The 15,711-nt window shown below is 42.1% G+C and overlaps 1 protein-coding gene across 6 annotated transcripts in view; it reads right to left on the bottom strand.

The window, feature by feature from the left end:
• The window catches only part of LOC124114090 (ankyrin repeat and death domain-containing protein 1A-like), a 65,195-nt gene that overhangs the window by 33,366 nt on the left and 16,118 nt on the right, over positions 1-15,711 (bottom strand). For 2 of the 6 annotated variants that reach the window (XM_048394422.1, XM_048394418.1), the window contains exon 1: positions 12,740-12,831. The exons of the other annotated variants lie outside the window; for them this stretch is intronic. In XM_048394422.1, the coding sequence (XP_048250379.1) occupies positions 12,740-12,751 (12 nt within the window). In that variant the 5' untranslated portion in view covers positions 12,752-12,831. Of the gene's footprint in view, positions 1-12,739; positions 12,832-15,711 lie in introns of those variants that run through there. 6 annotated transcript variants of the gene reach the window in all.

Below are 15,711 nucleotides of genomic sequence, written 5' to 3' on the forward strand. Positions count from 1 at the left end.
ATAGTTGTATATAAGGCAAGGTTGTCACCGACAGTAGACATACAGTATTATATATAGTCGAGGTTGTCACTGACAGTAGACATACATAGTTGTATATAAGGCAAGGTTGTCACCGACAGTAGACATACAGTATTATATATAGTCGAGGTTGTCACCGACAGTAGACATACAGTATTATATATAGTCGAGGTTGTCACTGACAGTAGACATACAGTATTATATATAGTCGAGGTTGTCACTGACAGTAGACATACATAGTTGTATATAAGGCAAGGTTGTCACCGACAGTAGACATACAGTATTATATATAGTCATGTATGTACCATAAACCTAGAATGAGTCGCAGGCAACACCAGAGAGAACGTAAAGTACTGCATTCAGTGGAGGTTGTGTCACCGACAGTAGACATACAGTATTATATATAGTCGAGGTTGTCACCGACAGTAGACATACAGTATTATATATAGTCGAGGTTGTCGTCGACAGTAGACATACAGTATTATATATAGTCGAGGTTGTCACTGACAGTAGACATACAGTATTATATATAGTCGAGGTTGTCACCGACAGTAGACATACAGTGTTATATATAGTCGAGGTTGTCACCGACAGTAGACATACAGAGTTGTATATAAGGCAAGGTTATCACCGACAGTAGACATACAGTACTATATATAGTCGAGGTTGTCACCGACAGTGAAATACAGTATTATATATAGTCGAGGTTGTCACCGACAGTAGACATACAGTATTATATATAGTCGAGATTGTCATCGACAGTAGACATACAGTATTATATATAGTCGAGATTGTCACCGACAGTAGACATACAGATTTGTATATAAGGCAAGGTTGTCACCGACAGTAGACATACAGTATTATATATAGTTGAGGTTGTCACCGACAGTAGACATACAGAGTTGTATATAAGGCGAGGTTGTCACCGACAATAGACATACAATATTGTATTAAAAGTCGAGGTTATGTCACCGAAAGTAGACGTACAGTATTATATAAAGTCGAGGTTGTCACCGACAGTAGACATACAGTATTATATATAGTCGAGGTTGTCACCGACAGTAGATATACAGTATTATATATAGTCGAGGTTGTCACTGACAGTAGACATACATAGTTGTATATAAGACAAGGTTGTCACCGACAGTAGACATACAGTATTATATATAGTCGAGGTTGTCACCGACAGTAGACAAACAGTATTATATATAGTCGAGGTTGTCACTGACAGTAGACATACAGTATTATATATAGTCGAGGTTGTCACCGACAGTAGACATACAGTATTATATATAGTTGAGGTTGTCACCGACAGTAGACATACAGAGTTGTATATAAGGCGAGGTTGTCACCGACAATAGACATACAATATTGTATTAAAAGTCGAGGTTATGTCACCGAAAGTAGACGTACAGTATTATATAAAGTCGAGGTTGTCACCGACAGTAGACATACAGTATTATATATAGTCGAGGTTGTCACTGACAGTAGACATACAGTATTATATATAGTCGAGGTTGTCACCGACAGTCGACATACTGTATTATATATAGTCGAGGTTGTCACCGACAGTAGACATACAGTATTATATATAGTCGAGGTTGTCACCGACAGTAGACATACAGTATTATATATAGTCGAGGTTGTCACTGACAGTAGACATACATAGCTGTATATAAGGCAAGGTTGTCACCGACAGTAGACATACAGTATTATATATAGTCGAGGTTGTCACCGACAGTAGACATACAGTATTATATATAGTCGAGGTTGTCACCGACAGTAGACATACAGTATTATATATAGTCGAGGTTGTCACTGACAGTAGACATACAGTATTATATATAGTCGAGGTTGTAACCGACCGTAGACATACAGTATTATATATAGTCAAGGTTGTGACCGACGGTAGACATACAGAGTTGTATATAAGGCAAGGTTGTCACAGACAATAGACATACAATATTATATTAAAAGTCGAGGTTATGTCACCGAAAGTAGACGTACAGTATTATATATAGTCGAGGTTGTCACCGACAGTAGACATACAGTATTATATATAGTCGAGGTTGTCACCGACAGTAGACATACAGTATTATATATAGTCGAGATTGTCACCGACAGTAGACATACAGATTTGTATATAAGGCAAGGTTGTCACCGACAGTAGACATACAGTATTATATATAGTTGAGGTTGTCACTGACAGTAGACATACAGAGTTGTATATAAGGCAAGGTTATCACCGACAGTAGACATACAGTATTATATATAGTCGAGGTTGTCACCGACAGTAGACATACAGTATTATATATAGTCGTGGTTGTCACCGACAGTAGACATACAGTATTATATATAGTCGAGGTTGTCACCGACAGTAGACATACAGAGTTTTATATAAGGCGAGGTTGTCACCGACAATAGACATACAATATTGTATTTAAAGTCGAGGTTATGTCACCGAAAGTAGACGCACAGTATTATATATAGTCGAGGTTGTCACCGACAGTAGACATACAGTATTATATATAGTCGAGGTTGTCACCGACAGTAGACATACAGTATTATATATAGTCGAGGTTGTCACCGACAGTAGACATACAGTATTATATAGTCGAGGTTGTCACCGAAAGTAGACATACAGTATTATATATAGTCGAGGTTGTCACCGACAGTAGACATACAGTATTATATATACTCGAGGTTGTCACTGACAGTAGACATACATAGTTGTATATAAGGCAAGGTTGTCACCGACAGTAGACATACAGTATTATATATAGTCGAGGTTGTCACTGACAGTAGACATACAGTATTATATATAATCGAGGTTGTCACCGACAGTAGACATACAGAGTTGTATATAAGACAAGGTTGTCACCGACAATAGACATACAATATTGTATTAAAAGTCGAGGTTATGTCACCGAAAGTAGACATACAGTATTATATATAGTCGAGGTTGTCACCGAAAGTAGACATACAGTATTATATATAGTCGAGGTTGTCACCGACAGTAGACATACTGTATTATATATAGTCGAGGTTGTCACCGACAGTAGACATACAGTATTATATATAGTCGTGGTTGTCACCGACAGTAGACATACAGTATTATATATAGTCGAGGTTGTCACCGACAGTAGACATACAGAGTTTTATATAAGGCGAGGTTGTCACCGACAATAGACATACAATATTGTATTTAAAGTCGAGGTTATGTCACCGAAAGTAGACGCACAGTATTATATATAGTCGAGGTTGTCACCGACAGTAGACATACAGTATTATATATAGTCGAGGTTGTCACCGACAGTAGACATACAGTATTATATATAGTCGAGGTTGTCACCGACAGTAGACATACAGTATTATATAGTCGAGGTTGTCACCGAAAGTAGACATACAGTATTATATATAGTCGAGGTTGTCACCGACAGTAGACATACAGTATTATATATACTCGAGGTTGTCACTGACAGTAGACATACATAGTTGTATATAAGGCAAGGTTGTCACCGACAGTAGACATACAGTATTATATATAGTCGAGGTTGTCACTGACAGTAGACATACAGTATTATATATAATCGAGGTTGTCACCGACAGTAGACATACAGAGTTGTATATAAGACAAGGTTGTCACCGACAATAGACATACAATATTGTATTAAAAGTCGAGGTTATGTCACCGAAAGTAGACATACAGTATTATATATAGTCGAGGTTGTCACCGAAAGTAGACATACAGTATTATATATAGTCGAGGTTGTCACCGACAGTAGACATACTGTATTATATATAGTCGAGGTTGTCACCGACAGTAGACATACAGTATTATATATAGTCGAGGTTGTCACTGACAGTAGACATACAGAGTTGTATATAAGGCAAGGTTATCACCGACAGTAGACATACAGTACTATATATAGTCGAGGTTGTCACCGACAGTAGACATACAGTAGTATATATAGTCGAGGTTGTCACCGACAGTAGACATACAGTATTATATATAGTCGAGGTTGTCACCGACAGTAGACATACAGAGTTTTATATAAGGCGAGGTTGTCACCGACAATAGACATACAATATTGTATTTAAAGTCGAGGTTATGTCACCGAAAGTAGACGTACAGTATTATATATAGTCGAGGTTGTCACCGACAGTAGACATACAGTATTATATATAGTCGAGGTTGTCACCGACAGTAGACATACAGTATTATATATAGTCGAGGTTGTCACCGACAGTAGACATACAGTATTATATAGTCGAGGTTGTCACCGACAGTAGACATACAGTATTATATATAGTCGAGGTTGTCACCGACAGTAGACATACAGTATTATATATACTCGAGGTTGTCACTGACAGTAGACATACATAGTTGTCTATAAGGCAAGGTTGTCACCGACAGTAGACATACAGTATTATATATAGTCGAGGTTGTCACCGACAGTAGACATACAGTATTATATATAATCGAGGTTGTCACCGACAGTAGACATACAGAGTTGTATATAAGACAAGGTTGTCACCGACAATAGACATACAATATTGTATTAAAAGTCGAGGTTATGTCACCGAAAGTAGACGTACAGTATTATATATAGTCGAGGTTGTCACCGACAGTAGACATAAAGTATTATATATAGTCGAGGTTGTCACCGACAATAGACATACAGTATTATATATAGTCGAGGTTGTCACCGACAGTAGACATACAGTATTATATATAGTCGAGGTTGTCACTGACAGTAGACATACTGTATTATATATAGTCGAGGTTGTCACCGACAGTAGACATACAGTATTATATATAGTCGAGGTTGTCACCGACAGTAGACATACAGTATTATATATAGTCGAGGTTGTCACTGACAGTAGACATACATAGTTGTATATAAGACAAGGTTGTCACCGACAGTAGACATACAGTATTATATATAGTCGAGGTTGTCACCGACAGTAGACATACAGTATTATATATAGTCGAGGTTGTCACCGACAGTAGACATACAGTATTATATATAGTCGAGGTTGTCACCGACAGTAGACATACAGTATTATATATAGTCGAGGTTGTCACTGACAGTAGACATACATAGTTGTATATAGTGAGTGAGTATGGTTTTACGCCGCTTTTAGCAATATTCCAGCAATATCACGGCGGGGGACACCAGAAATGGGCTTCACACATTGTACCCACATAGTTGTATATAAGGCAAGGTTGTCACCGACAGTAGACATACAGTATTATATATAGTCATGTATGTACCATAAAACTAGCATGAGTCGCCGGCAACAACAGAGAGAACGTAAAGTACTGCATTCAGTTGAGGTTGTGTCACCGACAGTAGACATACAGTATTATATATAGTCGAGGTTGTCACCGACAGAAGACATACTGTATTATATATAGTCGAGGTTGTTACCGACAGTAGACATACATAGTTGTATATAAGGCGAGGTTGTCACCGACAGTAGACATACAGTATTATATATAGTCGAGGATGTCACCGACAGTAGACATACAGTATTATACATAGTCGAGGTTGTCACCGACAGTAGACATACAGTATTATATATAGTCGAGGTTGTCACTGACAGTAGCCATACATAGTTGTATATAAGACAAGGTTGTCACCGACAGTAGACATACAGTATTATATATAAGGTCGAGGTTGTCACCGACAGTAGACATACTGTATTATATATAGTCGAAGTTGTTACCGACAGTAGACATACAGAGTTGTATATAAGGCAAGGTTGTCACCGATAGTAGACGTACAGTATTATATATAGTCGAGGTTGTTACCGACAGTAGACATACAGTATTATATATAGTCGAGGTTGTCACCGACAGTAGACATACAGTATTATATATAGTCGAGGTTGTCACTGACAGTAGACATACAGTATTATATATAGTCGAGGTTGTTACCGACAGTAGACATACGGTATTATATATAGTCGAGGTTGTCACCGACAGTAGACATGCAGTATTATATATAGTCGAGGTTGTCACCGACAGTAGACATACAGTATTATATATAGTCGAGATTGTCACCGACAGAAGACATAAAGGATTCATTCAGTGGAGGTTGTGTCACCCACTGTTGACTTACGGTATTGTATATGAGGCGAGGTTGTCACCGACAGTAGACATACAGTATTTCATATAGTCGAGGTTGTCACCGACAGTAGACATACAGAGTTGTATATAAGGCAAGGTTGTCATCGACAGTAGACATACAGTATTATATATAGTCGAGGTTGTCACCGACAGTAGACATAAAGGATTCATTCAGTGGAGGTTGTGTCACCCACTGTTGACTTACGGTATTGTTTATGAGGCGAGGTTGTCACCGACAATAGACATACAATATTGTATTTAAAGTCGAGGTTGTGTCACCCACTGTTGACTTACAGTATTGTATATAAGGCGAGGTTGTCACCGACAATAGACATACAATATTGTATTCCAAGTCGAGGTTGCAGTTGGACTACAATGGTATTGACAAGTGAGTCACCAGGCTGTTTGTGGATGGCAGATGTGTTCAGGAACAAGGCCGTATTACTCTCATGTTGCTGCACTGTCCTTTGGGGAAATATATTACATTGTCCATATTGCCTAATAAATTGATTAACGTATTGAAACCATGGCTCCTGTGAGCCAGTCATTCTTGGCATTGACGAAACTTCTAATGTTGGTCATATGAGAAATTGCATTCTTGTCCCGGAACACGCATTTCATGGTCCGAATCGCCAAAGAGGGAGAGAGAGGTGCACGTGGGAAATGCTTAGGGAACATTTTTCACGTGCGAAAGGTTCAGGGAACATATGTCACGTGCATCACGTAAGGTCGTCTCACAAAGTGTTCTTACAGTTAAAAAGCTCTTGAGTATCTCTTAAAATACGACCCGTGAAGATCCGGGGTAGAATAGGTCTTCAGCAACCCATGCTTGCCGTAAAAGGCGACTATGCTTATCGTAAAAGGCGACTAACGGTATCGGGTGGTCAGGCTCGCTGACTTGGTTGGTGCATGTCATCGATCCCAATTGCGTGGATCGATGTTCATGATGTAAATCACTGGAATTTTCTGGTACAGACCGCCGTCATACAGCTGGAATATTGCTGAGTGTGGCGTAAAACAACAAATCAACTAAAACTCTTAAAATACGGTTATCAAAATACGGTTTGGTTCTTTGAATGGACGTTTTTCGTGATTTATATTGGTTAAACCACTCAGACGGGTTTTAAAGGACCGTGCCAATGATTATACGTCTAACACTCCTAGTCAAACCTACACTTTCTCGGGGCGGTCGGGTGGCCTAGTGTTTAAAGCGTTCGATCGTCGCGCCGAAGACCCGGGTTCGATTCCCGACATGGGTACAATGTGTGAAGCCCATTTGTGGTGTCCCCCGCCGTAATAGGGCAGGAATAATGCCAAAAGCGGCGTAAAACCTCATTCACTCAATACTTTCACATTCAGATATTAGTACAGTGTTGTCGTACTCGGGGGCCAAACAGGGATTTTATGTACGCCTCCTACAATTTCTCAACCCTGCTGGTGATTTCTATCCTCCAATTAGTTTACAAATTCCTGTTATGTGGAGTGTATTATAAGGTTCACATATTGAGCATAACGAACTTTGTGGAAGACAAAAACCAATAGGTAAATGACAAGTAGATGTGTTACACACAGAGACGCTGTCTATCCCACAAGGGGATCGGGGGCACGGGTGGCCCAGTCGTCTAAGGCGCCGCGATTCGCTGTGCAGAGTTGCGTCCCTTGGGCACGCAAGAAACCTATGATTGTGGGTTCGAATCCCGGTTCGCCCCGATTATGTTTCTAGGTTTGTCAGCACCATACCCGTGCTCGTGGGTTTCACCGAAGTGGTAAACGTCTGAGACCTGCATCACTTCGAGCTTTCCTCCCACATTAAGCCGACACGCCGCGATATAACTGGAATACTATTCAAAGCGGCGTTAAACCCAACTCACTCACTCACTCACAAGGGGATGCTTTTCTGACAGGGATATGTCGCATGTTCCTTGGCCAGGTTCGTTGGCCAGTCGGGCTGGGACAGCGTAATTTGTTTGCAACCGCTTTTCTGAACGTCAGACTTTTACAAAGCCAGCTATAACCGATGAGGTTTTTACATAACGATTTACCTATTCTTCTTAAGGGTGGTGAAATCATGCCATAGATATCCTTGTTTAACAAAGTTGATAACAAATTGAGCTGTGTCAGGTGGATGCGGTCGTCTTTCTTTGTATGTTCATCATACGAAGCGCAGGGTATCTTATTGGACCAGAGTTTTACGTATGTGTGACGAAACATGCTTATTATTTAATATGTGTAGTCTAGACAATGTTTAGGTAAGTTTAGATATCATGGGTGAATATAGAAAAAAAATATTCAGGGATTACTTTGGTTGTTGTTAGATTATTCAGAATGTAATATGCCTATTTGTTGTATTACAATTTTCTAAAAGGCTGAACGATTTTTGAACGTATACAAATGTTACCACACCCTCCAAATTTTCCACCTCTGAAATCCTGAAAAATGACTATTACAGAATGAATTAAATTATAATAGATATTGAACGCACTACGTGGGTTTGGGTGTTCTGGACATAACGACAGAAAGATGGAGATGGTTAGGGAGAGCCGGATACTGTCCATTCTGTAAATTAGAAAACGTATCTAAAGATTGGCACCATTTGTATTGATGTCCTACATTTAAAACTTCGAAACTCCTACATTCAGAATGTCTAAATAATGCGCCCATGTATACTTTTGTTATCTACCTCATGATTTCTAACAATAAAACCATTTTAGACAAACTGACAAAAGATATCATCTATGTTTGGTGGCGTTGTAAAAGGCTCATGGATTAGGTAAACTATATATTCATGTCTTCATAGATACTGTATATATGCGTGTAGTTGTTGACACTGAGAAAAACATATTTTCTCGCTTTCTCTCTACATCAACACGGTCGCCGGCAGTTTGGGGGTACTCGGATATGGATGTGTCAATTCCTAGCAGCGTGTTTACTGTGATGACCCTCAATGTAATGATGTTTATTTATTTGTTTGGTTGTTGTTTAACGCCGCACTCAGCAACATTCCAGCTATATGACGATGGTCTGTAAATAATCGAGTCTGTACCAGACAATCCAGTGAGTGACCTCATGAGCATCAATCTACACAGTTGGACACAATGACATGCATCATTCAAGTCAGCGGGCCTGACCCCCGATCCCGTCAATCTCCTCTTAAGACAAGCATGGGTTGCCGACGGCCGATATAACTCGGATCTACACGGTTTCCATGTAATGAAGTAGCGGTATATGTATGATTAATAAAACTACAAGCCAAACACATATTTTAGATAAATCTTTAGTTGCCCTTGAGCAACGAGTCTCAACTTTAAAGCCATGGAGTTGTCCTTACAACCGCGTTTACCACTGTTGTTGCCCTAACGCACTGAATCGAAATTTTGGAGCCATCGACTTACAGCTGTGTCTGTCATCAGTGATGTGACCCTAACGTAACGACTCTGGTATGGGAGCCATCGTGTTGTCGTTACAACCGCGTTTATCACTGTTGTGTCCCTTACGCACCGAATCTAGGGTTCAGAGCCATCGTGTTGGCATTATATCTGAGCATGCACATCGTATAGGACGACCACGCTTGTCGTTCCATGCAGTATGGACCATTGCACCTCAATTACCCTCATCCTAAAGGGAAACAGCCACTACGGAATGGACTGAGATGGCGTTTGAAGTAGGTTGGAACATCCATGCACAGCCAGAACACATGCTTGGGGTTCCTGAGAGAGAATCGGCTTCTGGTTATGGCGCGGTCCAATGCGGTCTAGACGCTGTAATTGCTGCCTTGTGTGCAAGTGTGGCATTGTCGCTATGTAATTAGGACACTCGTGTATTTCTATATTGATCTAGGTCTTTGAGAGCCATTTAGAAGTGATTCACATAAGGAAGAGAACATATGGATGTCAACTTCTTTATTATGAGGAACACAACGTTTCGGAGTATATGCTTACTCCTTCATTGGTCACCTGATGAAGGAGTAAGCATATACTCCGAAACGTTGTGTTCCTAATAATAAAAAAGTTGACATCCATATATTCTCTTCCTTATATTGATCTAGATAATAAAAAATGAGCTGGCAGAAGGTGAAGGTTGTTTGAGTGACCCTATTATTCCAACTTGCTAAGACCCAGACCATTCATCTGACCAAAGCTGTATCTGGTGTATACATGTGCCCGGCCAAGAGACAATACGGTAAATTTAAGAGGTAACAAATCCTAGACATAGATGTACTCATAACTGTTTCAAGGGAACCATGCCTTCAGATGCACCTGATTGCCGCCTCGATGGTATATCATTGCAAGTAAAGAGACGGTAGTAGCGATCTAGCCTGGAGGTGGTGTCCTCTATGAATTTCTGCACTTATGCGCAGCAGAGTAATTCAAAATTAACGTATCGGAAAAAAAAAAAAAAAAAAAAATATAGAAAAAAAAAAAAATAAATAAAAATTAAAAGAATTAACGGGCATTACTTATAAGTTGACGGATGATAAAGTAGACTATGGATCTATACCGAAACGTCGCCTTTACAGTATTAAAGAAGTTGTTACCCGTAAATTGTGTCTACTTTAGTATCGCGTTTAGTTTCAACAATTTCAGTAAACGCGTTATCGTGTCACTCCAGTGTTTGGTCTGTCACGGGGTTGTCTGGTCAAAACTTGATTGTTTTCAGGCCGCAATGGTATGGCAGGAGTCCTGCTGTGGGGCGTCAGGTAACACATTGTGTGAGGGGAGGGTGCTACCGGTAGAGCAGGACATGCTTCCCCCTTTTCGCGAACTCCCGGTGTCATCACTGGTTTTCTGTCATCCATTCACAAAATTGGCACAACTGTTTTGCCTTTTACGCCCAATGAAATCTGTTTCGGAAAATAATCAAGACTGGTTATTTTCTGGTGTTGACGATTTATATTCACCTTCCGGTGACTCTGTTGCCGTCATTGACTTTAGTATAGGGGTATATACAACTCCAACAGAGTGAGTGAGTGAGTTCGGTTTAACGCCGCTTTTAACATTATTCCAGAAAGCCCGAAGTGATGCAGGGCTCAGACGTTTACCACTTCGGTAAAACCAACGAGCACGGGTATGGTGCTGACAAACCTAGAAAAATAATCGGGGCGAACCGGTGAACCCACAATCATAGGTGTCTGGCGTGCCCAAGGGACGCAACTCTGCACAGCGAATCGCGGCGCCTTCGACGCCAACAGGATATTAACATTACTCATATATATCTATGAGGATATTATTTATTGTCTGTGCCTGACTCGGAATGTAATAATGAGTTTATTTAATAAGCGTACGCGACACGGAACCAATACATGGCGCATTGTGGATATACGGTAACACTGGGCATTGTATATTGAGTAGAACTTACTTCTGTGTGGTTCAATGTTGGGAGGCTGATCGGCTGTGATAGAGGATGGGATAACCACGTTCTATTCTAACATTCACAGATTACAATGATATTGGTCTGTAGTTACTGAATTAGATTACAATGGAAGGGTCTTCCACACTTGTCAACTTAAATCTGGCTAAGACCTGCCTTGTTGTAGAGTACTAAATATCAGCACGTATTTATGGTAAAGTTGACACGTATTTGTGACGCGTTTTCGTTGCAATGTCCGCGAATATGTGAGGCATATCAGCACATATCTTTTACAATATCAGCACATATTCAAGTCATATCAGTGCGTATTTGGGGAAAAAATCAATGCGTATATGTGGCAATATCAGAACGAATTTGTGGCAGTATTACGTATTCGTGTCAGTATTAGGGCGTATTTGTATTTTTTGTAATTTGAAATGATTAACATCAACATTTATTTGTGGCATTATCGGCAACTAGTTGGGGTTATGACAACATGTATTTGAAAAAACTCGAGTGGCATTTTCATTGCTGTTACCACGGACTTGTTATGTAGGTCCGTGCTGTTACATATGTCAGCATCATACAACATAACTTGTCGCTTCTAAGATTCTTCGAGCATTGCAACGAGTATAACGAGTCTGTGGCCACTTTCACATCACATCGAGGTGACGACGTGAACACCACCAGACACCCGCCCACAAAAACACACACATCTCACACTCCTAAGTCTCGTATCTCTCACGCAAAGCCTCGTACCTATCACGCAAAGCCTCGTAGCTCATACTCAAAGCCTCGTATCTCTCACGCAGAGCCTCGTATCTCTCACACAAAGCCTCGTATCTCACATTCAAAGCCTCGTATCTCTCACGCAGAGCCCCGTATCTCTCACCCGAGCCTCGTATCTCTCACGCAAAGTCTCGTATCTCACACTCAAAGCCAGGTATCTCACTCAAAGCCATGCATCTCACTTAAAGCCTTAAATCTCATTCAATCCCCCATGGAGTCTGAAATGATTAACTGCCGTGTTATACAAAAGATATAACATGCCTGTCGTGCCCTGCCAACAGCGATGACAAATGCTTCACGATATAAGCGCCACATTCCTTCCCGGTAAACCTAAGTACATGCATATGCAAATGGGGGAGTGAAGGGACACGTCCAGCGCTCTCAGTGGTAATAGTTGATGTTATTATAGATATTACCCATTTTCGTAAAATATACATATGCCCTACTTACGTTTGCTCCCATCTCTAGTGTAATTTGTGTTCTCCGTAAGACAGTTGCGTGTGAATGTTGTGCTGCTGCTCCACAAGTCGTGATGGCGTCGCAAGTATGTAAATTGCTCAATTATCTGGGTAGGTAATTAGTGGAAATCGCAGAGTTAATTGTATCGAGCTGAGCGTCCATCAGAAGTCGGCCATCTGGCGACGATTTACGTTTGCAGTTGGCCACACCCCTTTAAACGTTGCAGACAGGGCGGGGTGGTGAATGATTTGAGATCGGGGGAGTAGTAGGGGGGTGGGTGGTTGTAGAGGGTTAAGGGTAGATGGTAGAGGCAAGGAGGTTGGGAAGAAGGGTGTAGAGTGGTAGGGGTTAGTGCGGTGGGGTGGAGTTGGTGGTCTTGGAGGTATAGCCAGGGTTGGGTGGAGCAAGGTGGAAGTGGGTAGTTGAAATATGGTAGAGTGGTCGAGAGGAGGGGTTGTGATAGAGGGTAGGAGAGTTGGTTGTAGATTGTAGAGAGGAGTGGGTTGTGGTAGAGGGGGTTGTGGTAGAGAGGGTTGTGGTAGAGGGGAGGGGGTTGTGGTAGAGGGTTGGTGTTGTGGTTGAGGGTAGGGGGTTGTGGTAGAAGGTAGGTGTTGTGATAGAGAGGGTTGTGGTAGAGGGGAGGGGGTTGTGGTAGAGGGTTGGTGTTGTGGTAGAGGGGAGGGGGTTGTGGTAGAGGGGAGGGGGTTGTGGTAGAAGGTAGGTGTTGTGATAGAGAGGGTTGTGGTAGAGGGGAGGGGGTTGTGGTAGAGGGTTGGTGTTGTGGTAGAGGGGAGGGGGTTGTGGTAGAGGGGAGGGGGTTGTGGTAGAGGGGAGGGGGTTGTGGTAGAGGGTTGGTGTTGTGGTAGAGGGGAGGGGATTGTGGTAGAGGGTTGGTGTTGTTGTAGAGGGGAGGGGGTTGTGGTAGAGGGGAGGGGGTTGTGGTAGAAGGTAGGTGTTGTGATAGAGAGGGTTGTGGTAGAGGGTAGGGGGTTGTGGTAGAGGGTTGCTGTTGTGGTAGAGGGGAGGGGGTTGTGTTAGAAGGTAGGTGTTGTGATAGAGAGGGTTGTGGTAGAGGGGAGGGGGTTGTGGTAGAGGGTTGGTGTTGTGGTAGAGGGGAGGGGGTTGTGGTAGAGGGGAGGGGGTTGTGGTAGAAGGTAGGTGTTGTGATAGAGAGGGTTGTGGTAGAGGGGAGGGGGTTGTGGTAGAGGGTTGGTGTTGTGGTAGAGGGGAGGGGGTTGTGGTAGAGGGGAGGGGGTTGTGGTAGAAGGTAGGTGTTGTGATAGAGGGGAGGGGGTTGTGGTAGAGGGTTGGTGTTGTGGTAGAGAGGGTTGTGGTAGAGGGGAGGGGATTGTGAATGTGGGAAGGAGAGTTGGTGGTAGAGGGGAGAGGGTTTTGGTAGATGGTAGGTGTTGTGGTAGAGGGGGTTGTGGTGGAGGGTAGGGGGTTGTGGTAGAGGGGAGGGGGTTGTGAATGTGGGAAGGAGAGTTGGTGGTAGAGAGGAGAGGGTTTTGGTAGAGCGTAGGTGTTGTGGTAGAGGGGGTTGTGGTGGAGGGTAGGGGGTTGTGGTAGGGGGTTGGTGTTGTGGTGGAGGGTAGGAGAATTGATGGTAGAGTGTTGAGGGTAAGGTTTACCTGCGCAGGATCGAGTATCATTAAGTGTCTGTAACATCAAGGTAACACCATGCAAAGGAAATAAGACAATGTCATACGTTTTGACGGTCGACACTTCAGACAACGCTGACCACGTGAATGGTGAACTTAGACCGGGTCAACATTCGGCATCCAGCCTCCTTCAGTGTAGCGTTAGATTCTGTCTGCACAACGCATTAAGCACATGCATTCTTCAGTCATTGTTGTAGACCATAGCGTTACGCCGTCATATTGTTGATGATGGTGGCAATTACACATATGGGACACGCGACCTCCACTTTGACACATGATCTCCTATGGGACATGTGACCTCCATCCTAATAATGAAATTAATGCGAAAATGCGTGTGTCCCTTGGTCTCATCACTAAAGAGACAATGTAAAACTTCAATAAACCTTGTTCTCTGTGATGGGACCATCGCTCCACATAACGTGATAACACCAAAAATTATTTTTGCAAGAATGCAACCCTGGGACATGTGACCACAACTATGTCACGTGATCACCCCCCGAACATTTCCCACCGCTGTCGCGTCAATAACTCTGTGATCCAAAATGTCACGAAATCAACTCTGGGACAGGTGACTTAAACTGTCACTAAATCAACTCTGGGACAGGTGACCAAAACTGTCACGAAATCAACTCTGGGACAGGTGACCAAAACTGTCACGAAATCAACTCTGGGACATGTTACCAAAACTGTCACGAAATCAACTCTGGGACATGTGACTAAAACTGTCACGAAATCAACCCTGGGACATGTGACTAAAACTGTCACGAAATCAACTCTGGGACATATGACTAAAACTGTCACGAAATCAACACTCTGGGACATGTGACTAAAACTGTCACGAAATCAACTCTGGGACATGTGACTAAAACTGTCACGAAATTAACTCTGGGACATATGACTAAAACTGTCAAGAAATCAACTCTGGGACATGTGACCAAAACTGTCACGAAATCAACTCTGGGACATGTGACTAAACCTGTCACGAAATCAACTCTGGGACAGGTGACCAAAACTGTCACGAAATCAACTCTGGGACATGTGACTAAAACTGTCACGAAATCAACTCTGGGCAGGTTACTAAAACACTCACGAAATCAACTCTGGGACATGTGACTAAAACTGTCAAGAAATCAACTCTTGATTATGTGACGTCACTGTAACATGTGATCACTTCTCGGCCACAAGACCATCACTAAGGTCACGTGATCAGCTCCTGGCAATGTGAACACAACTGTGACACTATACTTCATCACCACAGGGGCGTGACCTGACCTGTCTCATTTAAATATGCCTTATTTGACC

Source organism: Haliotis rufescens, unplaced genomic scaffold (assembly GCF_023055435.1).
Source record: "Haliotis rufescens isolate VD_foot unplaced genomic scaffold, xgHalRufe1.0.p SCAF_1, whole genome shotgun sequence".
Classification (NCBI taxonomy): Eukaryota; Metazoa; Mollusca; class Gastropoda; order Lepetellida; family Haliotidae; genus Haliotis; species Haliotis rufescens.